Source organism: Olea europaea, unplaced genomic scaffold (genome assembly GCF_002742605.1).
Source record: "Olea europaea var. sylvestris unplaced genomic scaffold, O_europaea_v1 scaffold1631, whole genome shotgun sequence".
Taxonomy (NCBI): domain Eukaryota; kingdom Viridiplantae; phylum Streptophyta; class Magnoliopsida; order Lamiales; family Oleaceae; genus Olea; species Olea europaea.
The window spans coordinates 204,809-222,895 of record NW_019233954.1 but is presented as its reverse complement, the minus strand read 5'-3'; the positions used below and the strand labels follow the sequence as shown (position 1 = coordinate 222,895).

Below are 18,087 nucleotides of genomic sequence, written 5' to 3'. Positions count from 1 at the left end.
TCATCCAACATTTCTAAAGAAGCAAATTGATACTTAGTCCTTGTTTGGTATCAACTAAAATCTAAATTTTAATTTAAGTCAAAATCAACAATTCATTTCAATCACATATTATATGGATTCCGCAACTTTTTAACTATACATTTCATCAACTTCTATCAAAATTATATTAAACATTTGATTTTAATTCCCACCAAGTAGTGGCTTAATAAAAGGAGAAAGTTAGTGCTCCATTGTTCTACAATAAGCAAGGAGATTCTCTATATTTTTAAAAAGATCTCCTTGGTCCTTCACCTTTTAAAGGAGGAGCGATCCAGTCCTCCAAGATTTTAGAAGGAGCAAATTGGTCATCGGATATTTCAAATGTCGCAATTTAGTCCTCCAACTTCTTTGAATGAGCAAATTCAATCCTCCATTTTTGACAAATATTTATCCGCAAACTACAAAATTAATCAAATTGGTCCTCCAGCTTTAGCTAAGGAGTAATTAGGCTGTCTAACTTTGAATAATGAGCAATATTCCCTCCAACTTTTGAAAATATCTAATTTGTTCCTCTATTATTTCAAAAAGAGCATGTTGATCCTCCATCTTTCATGACATTCTTGGTGGTCCTCCCACCTTCAGTAGGATAAAGTGGGTCTTCCAACATTTTCCAAGGACCGTGGTTGGTCGTCCAACTCTATATAGAAGCAATTTGGTCCATGGGCCTTTCATAATAAACAATTTGTTCCTGTAACTTTTAGAGAAGGAAGTTGCTCCAATCTTTCAAAATAAGCAAGTTGGTCTTCCAACGTTTAGAAATAAGCATGTTAGTCTTTTCGAAATGAGCAAGTTTCTCATCAATTTTACAGAGGAGGAAATTGCTCTTCCAACTTTCATGAAGAAGCTTGTTGACCCTCAAACCTTTCCAAAAGATTAAGTTGATCCTCCAACTTTAAAAAACGAGATAGTTGGTACTTGTCACTTCAATTTTTAAAGAGAAAGTTGGTCCTTAAACCTTTCAATAGGAGCAAGTTTGTCCTTCAAAATTCAGACATCTTGACAAATTAGGCAAAGTTGATGATATTGCCTAGTCTGTTTAGACACCCTTGCAAAGACAATGAAATTGCCACTAGATTTTATTTTATTTTATTTTTATTTTTTTTGTGCAACACAAACGAAAATCCTACTCAAAATTTAATGTCAAAAGTCGTCAAAGTCAGAAAAATGATAAGCTACCCATGCATTCCTGTAAAAATTAGAGACAACATGTACAATGGTTTGATATAATGGAAATAAAAGTAGAAGTTCATTATAAAATGAAACAAATTTATGTCTAACGATTAAAATGAAATTTTTATTCAAATTCAATGACGAAAATGAAAGTTCGTTCGAAGTTTGGTGACTAAGAGTGTCTTCTTAAACTTTTAGGAAGCCATTTCCGCACACTACTGCGAGTCTACGAGGCTCCCGACTAGGTGACCAAGCGAAACAAAACCCCTAAATACGATCCGGACCCCGATTCACCACAGGCTGACCCGCCGGCGTACCCGATATCAACCAGAAGAATTCAGACTCTCTGCGGCACAAGTTTCAGTTCGCCCAGCCTTTGTCGTTTAGAGGTTCTCGCTTTCAACCCCAAAACAATGGCGACTGTTATGCAGAAAATCAAAGACATAGAAGATGAGGTAATGCTCGTGGATCGAGAAAAAATTGATCTTTTATTGTTTGTGACGTTTTTAGTGTTGAAATGTTTGAGTAGGATTAGGTTTTATTTGATACTTGTTATCACTGTAACGATAAGAAGTACGACACGAAGAACTATGCTTTAGGGCAATAGAATCCGAACTGAAAATGAATAAATAATAATGTTTTTATTCATATATTTTGTGAAGGAAAAGGAAAACAGAAAAGAAAATTGTGTATATTTGGATTGTAGCAAAAGAAGAGCCGGGAAAAAAAAAAAATGTATATATATATATATATAACCACGACATTTTGATCTCTTTTATTTGCATTTTGTTATATATAAGCAAATACAACTAATTGCTGGGTAAAAGTTTTCTTTATAGTGATAATTTAGCTGGTGATGTTTTCTGTAGTTATACTGGAACATTCTATAAAACGGGGTTTAGGAGTTTTGCCTATCTATTTCCTATTTATTGTTTGATATGTTTTTATTATCGGAAGAAACAGAATTTTAAGCCTGTCAAGCTGATCCATTTTCTACTCTCTCACAGATGGCAAGGACCCAGAAGAACAAAGCAACAGCCCATCACTTGGGCTTGCTGAAGGTATATTCATCATGCCTGTATTTTTGCCGTAAGATGAAATTTTATTTTATTTTATTTATTTATTTATTTATTTTGTTTTTCTAGGCTTAGATGTGTATATTCTGTCTTTCACACAGAGCTAACTTTCACTTTTACGTCGTTTTGTTGTTGTCAAATCTTTGTATCCTGGTAAATCCATGTTTTGGATACTAGTGACCCTTTGTTAACTTGTTTATAGGATTCCAGTGAAGTGAATACAATAATCCTTCCTATTAAAGAAAAGTAAAACACTTATCATTGTAAAATTGCATGGATGGAGTGTGAAGGAAATCAAGTGATATATAGTCATGATCATATGTTGAATCTGAGATATGAGATTGGTTATGATCATATAAATATGTGTGAAGTCAATCTGAGACAATAAAATCTGAGATATTCAAATAAATTGGTCTGCATGGATGTAGTGTGAAGTAAATCATGTGATTGAACATTTTTACCCCGAATAAGTTCCACGAATTTGATAAATTCAATAATCTTACTGCTTGCACAGGTCCTTTACTGAAAGTCTGAAACCATGGCTACATCATGCTAACTAATTTTTACAAGGGTTCAATTGAGTAATGATATTACCTCCGTGAGGTGAGGTGTAAGCCTCAATTCAAACCAGTATAGAAAATTACAAAAGAAAACACAAAAATATTGTCGTAGTAAAATGTAAACCATTTTGAAAATCCACCTTAAAACTATATAATTAGATTTACAGATTATCTTACAAATAATAAAGAATAAATCCTTAAGTTCGTGTATTAAACAAACACTAAACAAACTTGATAATCTATTTCTAGCAAATTGATTTTCTTTTACTTCCTTTCAAATGCAGATAGATTTTATTCTCTTAATTTATCCAGTCAAATTGATTTTTTTGGTACGACATGATTTTGGTGGTAGGCTAAACTTGCAAAACTTCGGAGGGAACTTCTTACACCTTCATCGAAGGGAGGTGGTGGTGCTGGAGAAGGTTTTGATGTTACAAAGAGTGGTGATGCAAGAGTTGGTCTTGTGGGTTTCCCTTCAGTTGGGAAATCAACACTTTTAAACAAATTAACAGGGACTTTCTCAGAGGTTTGTAATTCTTGATATGTTCTTTTAACTATACATATTTATGCTTGCTGTTATAGGCTATGTGAATGTAGGATGCAATTTCTTTTGTATTCTGGGCTTGTTCTATGTTGACTTTTAATTTCTCATATGATTATGCTATCTCGCTAAGTGAAACCCAGAGTTGGCAAAGCTTCATTGAGTTATTCTTGAAGGTTTTTCTGCATGTGGTTGCAGGTTGCTTCGTATGAGTTTACTACATTAACTTGCATTCCTGGTGTAATCATGTATCGAGGTGCTAAAATTCAGGTATTATCATTTGGTCTTTGGAAGAGTAAATTTAGTTGCCTTTCAGACTCCATTGTGAGAGCCACGATCAATTGGTTTTCCTCTATCCTATTGGCATATGATTTTATTATTGTGCCTGAACTAGGAAAAGGTTTCATGAGACGTTCTTGTTGTTCAAATCTTTTTACTTAAACATAAGGAATTTGCTTGAATATTACACGTGTTCTCAGAGATTTCGGTGGGAGCTCTCTTTCTTTTTCGTGTAGATGGATGTCAGTTTTAATTATAGATAGAGCCGTAGACCTGAGGTTATACTGAACAGCAGCAGCATGATGTTTGTTAATATTTTTTAGGGGTCAAAGCTAAAGCAAGAAATTTCTCTCTTTGTCATTAATCAAGACTCTAGTCTTATTCATACATCCTTTGAATTTTTCATTGACGTACCTATGTTGAATCGGCAACCTGTTCCAGTCTCACCCTGGGTTGTCGATTATAGACTAAGAACCATTAATGAGTCTATTATCGATGCAATTATTCATTTATGTATTGACGGTGCCTAATTCTTGGAAAAAAGTTAATATATCTTCTTTCAGTGATAAATATGATATTTCAGGCCCCTGGCCTCTGAGATTCATTTAAAGACATTGCTATATGAAACCTTGTTAGTAAAATTCGTCTACACACTGAAGGAGCAGGACTATTGGTTGGCACATCTATGTAATCCTATTTCTGCTCAGGTCCTCATTTGCTCAGTTTTGTAATTTATTTCCCTTTCGAAAGCTTCTAACACGCGCTGATTGATTGCTATGGTATGCATTCCTTGTGTCCTACTGTCTTTAGATGTAACGATGATAATATTTATCTAAACAAAACCTTAAAAGACTTAAAAGTGAAGTATGTTGTCCATTTTGGTTCTTGATGCCATTAATGCTTCAGAATAGTTTAAAATGAGTGAGAAATATGGGATGACGGATGAGTTTCAGCATTTACACTGAGAAAGAAATTGATTGGAAGATGGTTCCCAAAATCAATACTGTCAATGCTTTCTGTTTATTTCCGTACTATTGGAAAAGTGCCATTATTCATCTTTTATGGATGATTTACTGTACCATGAGTGAAAAAAATTTTAAGTGCATATTTTTAAAATTCAGTTTGCATGATGCAGGCTTGAGGAACGTGAGGTTTCCTTTCTTTTTGGTTGGATCCTATATATGTTTCATCATAACTCTGAATTGTCTCTGTGACTCATGTTCAGAAATAACAGTACGATTTACGTTCTGAAATCACAGCCTGTGCCTTTTTCTGTACTTACGTTGGGATGTTCTTCCTGCTTTTGTTGGCAGTTATTGGATCTTCCCGGTATTATTGAGGGTGCTAAAGATGGAAAGGGTAGAGGTAGGCAGGTAAGATATGACACTGTTACTGATTTTATTATTATTATCATGGTATTTTTAACTTTCTCTCTCCTCTATTATCCACATGGATGGCTGTTCTCTTGATTTAGTGTCTATTTGTCTGCCTGTGGTGTTAGTTTTGCTTGTATGTAGCAGTGATGGTGGTTGGACTTCTGTAATGTACTCCCACCCCAATTTGAATGCCCTAGTTTTGGTTGGCACAACATATATATATATATATAACCCCCATTTTCCAGAAATGAAAATTGGTGGAATAGTATTTTTTTTTTTAAAAATGAATGGTTAAAAAAGAAAAAAAAGTTTTGGACTTGCGTGTAATATTATGGAAGATTGTGTGGTTGAAAATAGAAGAAAGAAAAATGGAATGGAATTTAATGGGGGCCAAACGAGTGGATATATATGTGTGTGTGTGTGTGTGTGTGTGTATGTATACGTATATTTCTTTTACCCATGGTAAATATTCACGTTTGTGTTAAATCATGGGTTCGTTCTTCCCCACCTTGTGCCACCGCAACTGCTGCTAGACATGGAGGAAAGCCACCATTGGCATAAAAATTTCAACGCCACCCCACTTCTACAATTCCACAACTATCAACCATTTCTACTTTAATTGTCACACTCAAGGGATAGAGGAGAGAATTTTCGATCCTTCTAACATTTATAATCATGGATTCTAAGTCATTCTCTTCGATTTTGGTCTCCTCAATCCACCCCCCTCAACAACATGCACTTAGAAAATAAAGCTCCCAGCCATCTTGCCTACTGTACCTTTATTAAAATACATGAAATTGAAAATTTGTAAAGAAAGTAAAACCATGGACTGAAGCCTTTTGATGGATGAGACTGTAAATCAGTGAATAAGGGGCAACGTTGTCAAGATAGATGAGAATGCATTGATCGAATGGAGGCTGCGCTCGTTGTGCCATTTATCTTGCCTATTGACAAAGATATTTCTGCAATGTTTGTCCAGTTTCTATATAGGCATGAGACTGTATATGACCTCTTTCCTTCATTAGATGTTTGGTAACGAAATTATCATCTCTACCTAGAGATTGCTGTAATTTTTTTATTCTTAGGGCATCATTTTTAGGGTGCAAGTATTCTTTAAAGCTTGATGATACCGATAATATGATTATTAACTTGTTTTTAATCTTATCCTTTTGCTCGGTACTTGAATGTGGTCTTCTGAATTCAGGTCATCAGTACTTCTCGGACATGCAACATTATCTTAATTGTTCTAGATGCAATAAAGCCAATTACTCACAAACGTCTTATAGAGAAAGAGTTGGAGGGATTTGGCATAAGGTAACATGCCATGTTGATTCATTTACTCAATGTCTCCTTTTGGTATTTGTAAAATGAACTGGTATTCTGTCACTTCTCTCTCAACAATTAAATGTTTTTGTTCCTTCTTTCCTGAAAATAGGTTGAACAAGGAACCACCAAATCTGACATTCCGCAGGAAAGATAAGGGTGGGATCAATTTTACATCAACAGTTACCAACACACATCTGGACCTTGAAACTGTGAAGGCAATCTGCAGTGAATACAGAATCCACAATGCTGATATTAATCTTAAGTACGATGCAACTGCTGATGACCTCATAGATGTCATTGAAGGCAGCAGGGTATATATTCCGTGCATCTATGTTGTCAACAAGATCGATCAGATTACACTTGAGGAGCTGGAGATTTTGGACAAACTTCCTCACTATTGTCCAATAAGGTACTACTCCAAGTTCAGCTTTCATTACTGTACTTCAACAGTTCATTTGGGTTACAGAAGTTTGCTTTTTGGACCACAAACAATGCAGATAGACTTGTGAATCAAAGCCGTGAATTGTTACAGAACCATTTCATTTGTTGCATGCGAAATTAGCAAATGAATCAACATGGTTTGTGGTTTCTTCCACACTATGTTGAGAGTTCATGTGTGCAAATCTTTGACTGGATAAAACTATGCAGAAATATGTCGTCTTCAATAGATTAATACTTCATTTTGCATTTTTTATGTGCTCTGTTGTGTGACCCTACTTTTTCATGCTTTCTTCTTTATCAATTTCCTTGAATTTGGTCTCTAAGTAGAGAAAGGAGAAGGGCTGGGCCAGTGCAGAGAAACAGTAATTCTACTTTTTCCAATTGTATGCAGAAGGACCGTGGTTGGTCGTCCAACTCTATATAGAAGCAATTTGGTCTATGGGCCTTTCATAATAAACAATTTGTTCCTGTAACTTTTAGAGAAGGAAGTTGCTCCAATCTTTCAAAATAAGCAAGTTGGTCTTCCAACGTTTAGAAATAAGCATGTTAGTCTTTTCGAAATGAGCAAGTTTCTCATCAATTTTACAGAGGAGGAAATTGCTCTTCCAACTTTCATGAAGAAGCTTGTTGACCCTCAAACCTTTCCAAAAGATTAAGTTGATCCTCCAACTTTAAAAAACGAGATAGTTGGTACTTGTCACTTCAATTTTTAAAGAGAAAGTTGGTCCTTAAACCTTTCAATAGGAGCAAGTTTGTCCTTCAAAATTCAGACATCTTGACAAATTAGGCAAAGTTGATGATATTGCCTAGTCTGTTTAGACACCCTTGCAAAGACAATGAAATTGCCACTAGATTTTATTTTATTTTTATTTTTTTGTGCAGCACAAACGAAAATCCTACTCAAAATTTAATGTCAAAAGTCGTCAAAGTCAGAAAAATGATAAGCTACCCATGCATTCCTGTAAAAATTAGAGACAACATGTACAATGGTTTGATATAATGGAAATAAAAGTAGAAGTTCATTATAAAATGAAACAAATTTATGTCTAACGATTAAAATGAAATTTTTATTCAAATTCAATGACGAAAATGAAAGTTCGTTCGAAGTTTGGTGACTAAGAGTGTCTTCTTAAACTTTTAGGAAGCCATTTCCGCACAATACTGCGAGTCTACGAGGCTCCCGACTAGGTGACCAAGCGAAACAAAACCCCTAAATACGATCCGGACCCCGATTCACCACAGGCTGACCCGCCGGCGTACCCGATATCAACCAGAAGAATTCAGACTCTCTGCGGCACAAGTTTCAGTTCGCCCAGCCTTTGTCGTTTAGAGGTTCTCGCTTTCAACCCCAAAACAATGGCGACTGTTATGCAGAAAATCAAAGACATAGAAGATGAGGTAATGCTCGTGGATCGAGAAAAAATTGATCTTTTATTGTTTGTGACGTTTTTAGTGTTGAAATGTTTGAGTAGGATTAGGTTTTATTTGATACTTGTTATCACTGTAACGATAAGAAGTACGACACGAAGAACTATGCTTTAGGGCAATAGAATCCGAACTGAAAATGAATAAATAATAATGTTTTTATTCATATATTTTGTGAAGGAAAAGGAAAACAGAAAAGAAAATTGTGTATATTTGGATTGTAGCAAAAGAAGAGCCGGGAAAAAAAAAAAATGTATATATATATATATATAACCACGACATTTTGATCTCTTTTATTTGCATTTTGTTATATATAAGCAAATACAACTAATTGCTGGGTAAAAGTGTTCTTTATAGTGATAATTTAGCTGGTGATGTTTTCTGTAGTTATACTGGAACATTCTTTAAAACGGGGTTTAGGAGTTTTGCCTATCTATTTCCTATTTATTGTTTGATATGTTTTTATTATCGGAAGAAACAGAATTTTAAGCCTGTCAAGCTGATCCATTTTCTACTCTCTCACAGATGGCAAGGACCCAGAAGAACAAAGCAACAGCCCATCACTTGGGCTTGCTGAAGGTATATTCATCATGCCTGTATTTTTGCCGTAAGATGAAATTTTATTTTATTTTATTTATTTATTTATTTATTTTGTTTTTCTAGGCTTTGATGTGTATATTCTGTCTTTCACACAGAGCTAACTTTCACTTTTACGTCGTTTTGTTGTTGTCAAATCTTTGTATCCTGGTAAATCCATGTTTTGGATACTAGTGACCCTTTGTTAACTTGTTTATAGGATTCCAGTGAAGTGAATACAATAATCCTTCCTATTAAAGAAAAGTAAAACACTTATCATTGTAAAATTGCATGGATGGAGTGTGAAGGAAATCAAGTGATATATAGTCATGATCATATGTTGAATCTGAGATATGAGATTGGTTATGATCATATAAATATGTGTGAAGTCAATCTGAGACAATAAAATCTGAGATATTCAAATAAATTGGTCTGCATGGATGTAGTGTGAAGTAAATCATGTGATTGAACATTTTTACCCCGAATAAGTTCCACGAATTCGATAAATTCAATAATCTTACTGCTTGCACAGGTCCTTTACTGAAAGTCTGAAACCATGGCTACATCATGCTAACTAATTTTTACAAGGGTTCAATTGAGTAATGATATTACCTCCGTGAGGTGAGGTGTAAGCCTCAATTCAAACCAGTATAGAAAATTACAAAAGAAAACACAAAAATATTGTCGTAGTAAAATGTAAACCATTTTGAAAATCCACCTTAAAACTATATAATTAGATTTACAGATTATCTTACAAATAATAAAGAATAAATCCTTAAGTTCGTGTATTAAACAAACACTAAACAAACTTGATAATCTATTTCTAGCAAATTGATTTTCTTTTACTTCCTTTCAAATGCAGATAGATTTTATTCTCTTAATTTATCCAGTCAAATTGATTTTTTTGGTACGACATGATTTTGGTGGTAGGCTAAACTTGCAAAACTTCGGAGGGAACTTCTTACACCTTCATCGAAGGGAGGTGGTGGTGCTGGAGAAGGTTTTGATGTTACAAAGAGTGGTGATGCAAGAGTTGGTCTTGTGGGTTTCCCTTCAGTTGGGAAATCAACACTTTTAAACAAATTAACAGGGACTTTCTCAGAGGTTTGTAATTCTTGATATGTTCTTTTAACTATACATATTTATGCTTGCTGTTATAGGCTATGTGAATGTAGGATGCAATTTCTTTTGTATTCTGGGCTTGTTCTATGTTGACTTTTAATTTCTCATATGATTATGCTATCTCGCTAAGTGAAACCCAGAGTTGGCAAAGCTTCATTGAGTTATTCTTGAAGGTTTTTCTGCATGTGGTTGCAGGTTGCTTCGTATGAGTTTACTACATTAACTTGCATTCCTGGTGTAATCATGTATCGAGGTGCTAAAATTCAGGTATTATCATTTGGTCTTTGGAAGAGTAAATTTAGTTGCCTTTCAGACTCCATTGTGAGAGCCACGATCAATTGGTTTTCCTCTATCCTATTGGCATATGATTTTATTATTGTGCCTGAACTAGGAAAAGGTTTCATGAGACGTTCTTGTTGTTCAAATCTTTTTACTTAAACATAAGGAATTTGCTTGAATATTACACGTGTTCTCAGAGATTTCGGTGGGAGCTCTCTTTCTTTTTCGTGTAGATGGATGTCAGTTTTAATTATAGATAGAGCCGTAGACCTGAGGTTATACTGAACAGCAGCAGCATGATGTTTGTTAATATTTTTTAGGGGTCAAAGCTAAAGCAAGAAATTTCTCTCTTTGTCATTAATCAAGACTCTAGTCTTATTCATACATCCTTTGAATTTTTCATTGACGTACCTATGTTGAATCGGCAACCTGTTCCAGTCTCACCCTGGGTTGTCGATTATAGACTAAGAACCATTAATGAGTCTATTATCGATGCAATTATTCATTTATGTATTGACGGTGCCTAATTCTTGGAAAAAAGTTAATATATCTTCTTTCAGTGATAAATATGATATTTCAGGCCCCTGGCCTCTGAGATTCATTTAAAGACATTGCTATATGAAACCTTGTTAGTAAAATTCGTCTACACACTGAAGGAGCAGGACTATTGGTTGGCACATCTATGTAATCCTATTTCTGCTCAGGTCCTCATTTGCTCAGTTTTGTAATTTATTTCCCTTTCGAAAGCTTCTAACACGCGCTGATTGATTGCTATGGTATGCATTCCTTGTGTCCTACTGTCTTTAGATGTAACGATGATAATATTTATCTAAACAAAACCTTAAAAGACTTAAAAGTGAAGTATGTTGTCCATTTTGGTTCTTGATGCCATTAATGCTTCAGAATAGTTTAAAATGAGTGAGAAATATGGGATGACGGATGAGTTTCAGCATTTACACTGAGAAAGAAATTGATTGGAAGATGGTTCCCAAAATCAATACTGTCAATGCTTTCTGTTTATTTCCGTACTATTGGAAAAGTGCCATTATTCATCTTTTATGGATGATTTACTGTACCATGAGTGAAAAAAATTTTAAGTGCATATTTTTAAAATTCAGTTTGCATGATGCAGGCTTGAGGAACGTGAGGTTTCCTTTCTTTTTGGTTGGATCCTATATATGTTTCATCATAACTCTGAATTGTCTCTGTGACTCATGTTCAGAAATAACAGTACGATTTACGTTCTGAAATCACAGCCTGTGCCTTTTTCTGTACTTACGTTGGGATGTTCTTCCTGCTTTTGTTGGCAGTTATTGGATCTTCCCGGTATTATTGAGGGTGCTAAAGATGGAAAGGGTAGAGGTAGGCAGGTAAGATATGACACTGTTACTGATTTTATTATTATTATCATGGTATTTTTAACTTTCTCTCTCCTCTATTATCCACATGGATGGCTGTTCTCTTGATTTAGTGTCTATTTGTCTGCCTGTGGTGTTAGTTTTGCTTGTATGTAGCAGTGATGGTGGTTGGACTTCTGTAATGTACTCCCACCCCAATTTGAATGCCCTAGTTTTGGTTGGCACAACATATATATATATATATAACCCCCATTTTCCAGAAATGAAAATTGGTGGAATAGTATTTTTTTTTTTAAAAATGAATGGTTAAAAAAGAAAAAAAAGTTTTGGACTTGCGTGTAATATTATGGAAGATTGTGTGGTTGAAAATAGAAGAAAGAAAAATGGAATGGAATTTAATGGGGGCCAAACGAGTGGATATATGTGTGTGTGTGTGTGTGTATATGTATACGTATATTTCTTTTACCCATGGTAAATATTCACGTTTGTGTTAAATCATGGGTTCGTTCTTCCCCACCTTGTGCCACCGCAACTGCTGCTAGACATGGAGGAAAGCCACCATTGGCATAAAAATTTCAACGCCACCCCACTTCTACAATTCCACAACTATCAACCATTTCTACTTTAATTGTCACACTCAAGGGATAGAGGAGAGAATTTTCGATCCTTCTAACATTTATAATCATGGATTCTAAGTCATTCTCTTCGATTTTGGTCTCCTCAATCCACATATGTATACGTATATTTCTTTTACCCATGGTAAATATTCACGTTTGTGTTAAATCATGGGTTCGTTCTTCCCCACCTTGTGCCACCGCAACTGCTGCTAGACATGGAGGAAAGCCACCATTGGCATAAAAATTTCAACGCCACCCCACTTCTACAATTCCACAACTATCAACCATTTCTACTTTAATTGTCACACTCAAGGGATAGAGGAGAGAATTTTCGATCCTTCTAACATTTATAATCATGGATTCTAAGTCATTCTCTTCGATTTTGGTCTCCTCAATCCACCCCCCTCAACAACATGCACTTAGAAAATAAAGCTCCCAGCCATCTTGCCTACTGTACCTTTATTAAAATACATGAAATTGAAAATTTGTAAAGAAAGTAAAACCATGGACTGAAGCCTTTTGATGGATGAGACTGTAAATCAGTGAATAAGGGGCAACGTTGTCAAGATAGATGAGAATGCATTGATCGAATGGAGGCTGCGCTCGTTGTGCCATTTATCTTGCCTATTGACAAAGATATTTCTGCAATGTTTGTCCAGTTTCTATATAGGCATGAGACTGTATATGACCTCTTTCCTTCATTAGATGTTTGGTAACGAAATTATCATCTCTACCTAGAGATTGCTGTAATTTTTTTATTCTTAGGGCATCATTTTTAGGGTGCAAGTATTCTTTAAAGCTTGATGATACCGATAATATGATTATTAACTTGTTTTTAATCTTATCCTTTTGCTCGGTACTTGAATGTGGTCTTCTGAATTCAGGTCATCAGTACTTCTCGGACATGCAACATTATCTTAATTGTTCTAGATGCAATAAAGCCAATTACTCACAAACGTCTTATAGAGAAAGAGTTGGAGGGATTTGGCATAAGGTAACATGCCATGTTGATTCATTTACTCAATGTCTCCTTTTGGTATTTGTAAAATGAACTGGTATTCTGTCACTTCTCTCTCAACAATTAAATGTTTTTGTTCCTTCTTTCCTGAAAATAGGTTGAACAAGGAACCACCAAATCTGACATTCCGCAGGAAAGATAAGGGTGGGATCAATTTTACATCAACAGTTACCAACACACATCTGGACCTTGAAACTGTGAAGGCAATCTGCAGTGAATACAGAATCCACAATGCTGATATTAATCTTAAGTACGATGCAACTGCTGATGACCTCATAGATGTCATTGAAGGCAGCAGGGTATATATTCCGTGCATCTATGTTGTCAACAAGATCGATCAGATTACACTTGAGGAGCTGGAGATTTTGGACAAACTTCCTCACTATTGTCCAATAAGGTACTACTCCAAGTTCAGCTTTCATTACTGTACTTCAACAGTTCATTTGGGTTACAGAAGTTTGCTTTTTGGACCACAAACAATGCAGATAGACTTGTGAATCAAAGCCGTGAATTGTTACAGAACCATTTCATTTGTTGCATGCGAAATTAGCAAATGAATCAACATGGTTTGTGGTTTCTTCCACACTATGTTGAGAGTTCATGTGTGCAAATCTTTGACTGGATAAAACTATGCAGAAATATGTCGTCTTCAATAGATTAATACTTCATTTTGCATTTTTTATGTGCTCTGTTGTGTGACCCTACTTTTTCATGCTTTCTTCTTTATCAATTTCCTTGAATTTGGTCTCTAAGTAGAGAAAGGAGAAGGGCTGGGCCAGTGCAGAGAAACAGTAATTCTACTTTTTCCAATTGTATGCAGTTAACTTTCTTTTGTTGGCTCATTGCCTAATGTCATAATACAGTAACTTTGCCAGGGAAATATTATATATGAAATCTCCCGTGGGAAAATATATATGCTTAGGAAGCAAAGACTTGTTATACTTTTTTATCATGTCAGGTTTTTTCTATTTTCAACAGGTTAAGCTTTCAGCACAACTACAATAGAAATGAAAAATGAAAGCTCACGGTCTTTTTAGCAGCAAGTATCATGCTTCCTCACTTCTATCATTGATCTATTCAAACTGTATGAACTCCAAATATTCTACCTATTTTCCCTTGTTCATAGTTTGGGACAAATTGAAAATGTTACAGTGGGAGACTTGGAGTTTTGTTACTTTTAGCCATTAATAGGCTTATGTTGCTTGTATACTCAATCATATGCTGATTTTTGCTTTTGTAGTCGAGAGAAGTATTGTAGCTACACGTTCAGTGATTGTTTCTTTAATGGTAGTTATTAAATGTAATTTACAATAAATTTCCTCAGTGCTCATCTAGAATGGAACCTTGATGGTCTGCTGGATAAAATATGGGAATATCTCAACTTAACTCGCATATACACAAAACCCAAGGGAATGAATCCAGACTATGATGATCCCGTAATATTGTCGTCGAAGACAACGACAGTTGAGGACTTCTGCAACCAGATACACAAGGACATGCTCAAACAATTTAAGTAGTAAGTCTATCTTCCTAAATTCGCTGTTTTTGAAAATTTTATTTGTAGTTAAATTATGTCTCAATAGCAAGGACAGGAGGCTATTCTAAGTGAAGGTTCCACCAACTCAAGCTAACCTAGTAAGGTGTCGGGTTTTAGGCATAATATGAAAGCTTTACATCTGGAGGGATTCGAGGTGTAAGCCTCAAATATTTGTCATATAATGAGTGAAACAACTTCTTTGGAACTTCAAGATAATTACTGAAGAATGGACGAGCAAAACTAAAAGCTCTCAGTCAAATTACAAAAAAGAAAAACGAAAAAACATCCGTCATTGAAAAACAAATGCGTATTTTGCTATAAGCAAAAATATCGTGCCATTTGAATCTGTGCATAGAAAAAACAGATGATTATAGTTCGGCACAAATTGAATGCATTTAATTATTAGGTTTTTATATTGTTAATTCATGCATATTGCAAAGTACATCCAAATATTTCCATCTTATATCCATATCTTGAAACCGCTTTTAATTTTCGTCATTTTGATTTGTTCTCCAATGACCGGTGGTTTTATTCAATAATGTAGTGCATTAGTTTGGGGTTCGAGCGCAAAGCACAAGCCCCAGAGGGTAGGCAAGGTAAATTTGATTAACTTGTATGACTCAGAATATTTCTATCATTTCAACTTCTATGCACCTGCTCCCCGTACCTGAACATGGTGCATATCACGTTTGTTGCCGGATGATCATTTTTTGGCCATTTAATTTTCAGGAGCATGAACTTGAAGATGAAGATGTCGTGCAAATCATCAAAAAAGTTTAATTTTATGAAACTTACAATAGGCATGTCATTATCTGTTGCATATGTCATGAAAGTTGGAGTGGTAAAATTATTTCCTCTTGTGCTTTTCGTGCTGTTTTAGGCGTGAGACAATGCAATGGGGGATAACTTGGTTTATAAGGAATTATTTCCCTGCTTGCTTTCCATGCCTTTTTTCCTTCTACTTTTGTAACGGGCAACTGCTTTTTTAAAATAAGACTTGTATTTGGAATTGCAGATTCATTGTCGTGTAGCAAACAGGTCTAATGTTTTCGATATGCAATATCGAGGTATATGATGTAATGGATGTGACATATTGCGTCACTAAGGAGTATATTCGAATGTTTTGGTTATATTTTCTAGTCTCATGCCTTCTTTTATAAATTGATGATTTTTTTTAAAGAAGCTGAGGATATGAAAAGGCATTGAAATGGATAGGCTTTATTAGAAAATAATAAATTGAGAAAGTGTTTGAATTAAGGTCTTGTTTGACTCCCATTGTTTTCAAAATATATTTTTCTCTCTTCTTTTCAACCACATTATTCATTAAAATAATATTATGAGTCAATCAAAAAAATTTCTTATTTTTAATCTTACATTTTTCATCAATCTTTTATTTTAAAATGCATTTTTTTTTTCCCGTAAAAATGGGGTGTTGGGATTGTTAAGCCCTTATTGTGGTGCACAATGAACCTTTGCAATGCAAAGATGGGATTGCTAATCCTGAAGGATGTACTAACAGGCTAATAAGACCATGGGCGAGTTGATGCTTGTCCTTCTAGTTTGAGTCGGCGAAAGCAAGGTTGGATTTACTGGAGCAAGGGAGAGGCTTAAATAGCTCGACCTATGGGGGGAAATTTATTGGGCCGGGTTGAGGTTGACCCTTGGGTGTGAAGGTAGAAGGAATTTGACTATAAGATCCACCATCAAGTAGGGATGGATGTTGGTTTTAATGATTTGACAATGCAGAGTAAAGAGACAACTGTTTGACAGGTAAAAGTTACCCTATGGATAACAGGTTTATCTTCTCTACAAGCTCACATCAACTGAAAGCTTAGCATCTCGGTGTCCATTATTAAGTTGAATTTGTCTAATGGTACATAATGAGGTGTATCGAATGGTGTACATCTTACTCACATGGGGTGTGAGATCCATGTGAAATAAATGATATTTTATTCGAGTGAATCTCTCGTCTATGTGAGTGGGGTGTACACCATTAGGTACACTTCGATGTACCACTAGCAAAATCGTATTAAGTTAGCCCATTATTAACAAGCCCCAAAGGCATTTAATGAGACATGACATGATCACTAATTATTTAAGACTCAAGTGCATCTGTAATTTTCCATTTTCCTTGACAAAATTGTTATTTCGGGTTTTCAGATTACATAATTAACATAAATTAAACTAAATTGCACCAAAATTTTCCATCAGACTTCAGGCTACACACAGCAGTTGAAGTAGCCGAAGATACTCCTCCTTTCCTGTAATAGAGAATCAAAACAAAATTTGATCAATATTAGGAGACAGGAACACTATTCGCTCGTTTGCTAAAGATAGTGATGTTCAGTATAACATACCAAACATACAGTAACTAAAAGTATAATAGGCCTTAAAAAGATTAGCGAGTTTAAACATAATGTTGGAGAGTGGTTTTGATGATAGTTGTGATAATCGCAGGAATTATCATTGCTGGCAGGATTCGAATTTCTCGTGGTCAAAGGGATTAGCTCTTCCTCATTTCCAAGACTGGCTCTTGAAATATCCTTCTTGTTTTGCATTCTCGTTTGTCTGATTTTCGAGAAATCCATCGAATATTTAGGCAACGTACCCTTTTGATCCCAGTCCCCGAATTGTGGGACAGATAGCCATATCGCATTTCTCTACAAAATAAAGAAAATTTACCATCAATAAATTTTTAGATGAAATGATTTAGCACGACTAACACAACATTTTTCAGTATATCACTCGGATGTCTTGAAAAAAATAACAAGGAGAGAAATGACAATGATGAATAAGCTCTCATCATAACACCCAGGCCTTCACTTCCTTCTTGAAAACTAAATATATAAATCTAAACTTGAGAAATTTGACTAGTTCTCATCGACAATGTAATTTTCCTTTATAAGAATCCTTTAAAGTTCTTATAATTGCTGATCATTTGATTATGTCATTACTTTGATTACCATTAACCAAAGGATTTCAAAATTTTGATATCAGAAAACTTAAAAAATTTATAAAAGTTATAGTTCATGTAAAATGTGATTAAATTTGAAGTTTTACACGTTGAAAAATTAATAAAAAGGGTAATTAGCAAAAAAGTCCCTCATTTTAATCCTTTCGTGCAGAATTGATTCTTTCTGTCATATTCTGTTAAATCCTTCCCTTAAATATATGTAATTTGATGTAAAATGTCCCTATTGTTTGCTGTAATTGCGCAAATAGTCCCTATCATTTCAATTTTGATATTTGGATATTCAGATCGATATTTCTTTGCTTAAAAGGTCCTTGCAACCATTTTTTTCATTATAACATTATGAAATGACTAATTTATCATCATATTTAAATAA

General features: G+C 34.8%; 2 protein-coding genes across 2 annotated transcripts; both read left to right on the top strand.

Moving 5' to 3' along the window:
* The first annotated feature begins 1,454 nt into the window (after window positions 1-1,454).
* LOC111377267 (developmentally-regulated G-protein 3-like) lies at window positions 1,455-7,089 on the top strand. The gene is made up of 7 exons (XM_023000340.1): window positions 1,455-1,664; window positions 2,217-2,270; window positions 3,198-3,371; window positions 3,585-3,656; window positions 4,979-5,038; window positions 6,246-6,355; window positions 6,477-7,089. The coding sequence occupies exons 1-7, from the start codon at window positions 1,623-1,625 to the stop codon at window positions 6,874-6,876; spliced, it is 912 nt and encodes a 303-aa protein (XP_022856108.1). The 5' UTR covers window positions 1,455-1,622; the 3' UTR covers window positions 6,877-7,089.
* An 871-nt stretch (window positions 7,090-7,960) lies between these two features.
* On the top strand, window positions 7,961-15,879 carry LOC111377266 (developmentally-regulated G-protein 3). The gene is made up of 10 exons (XM_023000339.1): window positions 7,961-8,206; window positions 8,759-8,812; window positions 9,740-9,913; window positions 10,127-10,198; window positions 11,521-11,580; window positions 13,070-13,179; window positions 13,301-13,600; window positions 14,528-14,719; window positions 15,285-15,336; window positions 15,470-15,879. The coding sequence occupies exons 1-10, from the start codon at window positions 8,165-8,167 to the stop codon at window positions 15,518-15,520; spliced, it is 1,107 nt and encodes a 368-aa protein (XP_022856107.1). The 5' UTR covers window positions 7,961-8,164; the 3' UTR covers window positions 15,521-15,879.
* Window positions 15,880-18,087: the final 2,208 nt, after the last annotated feature.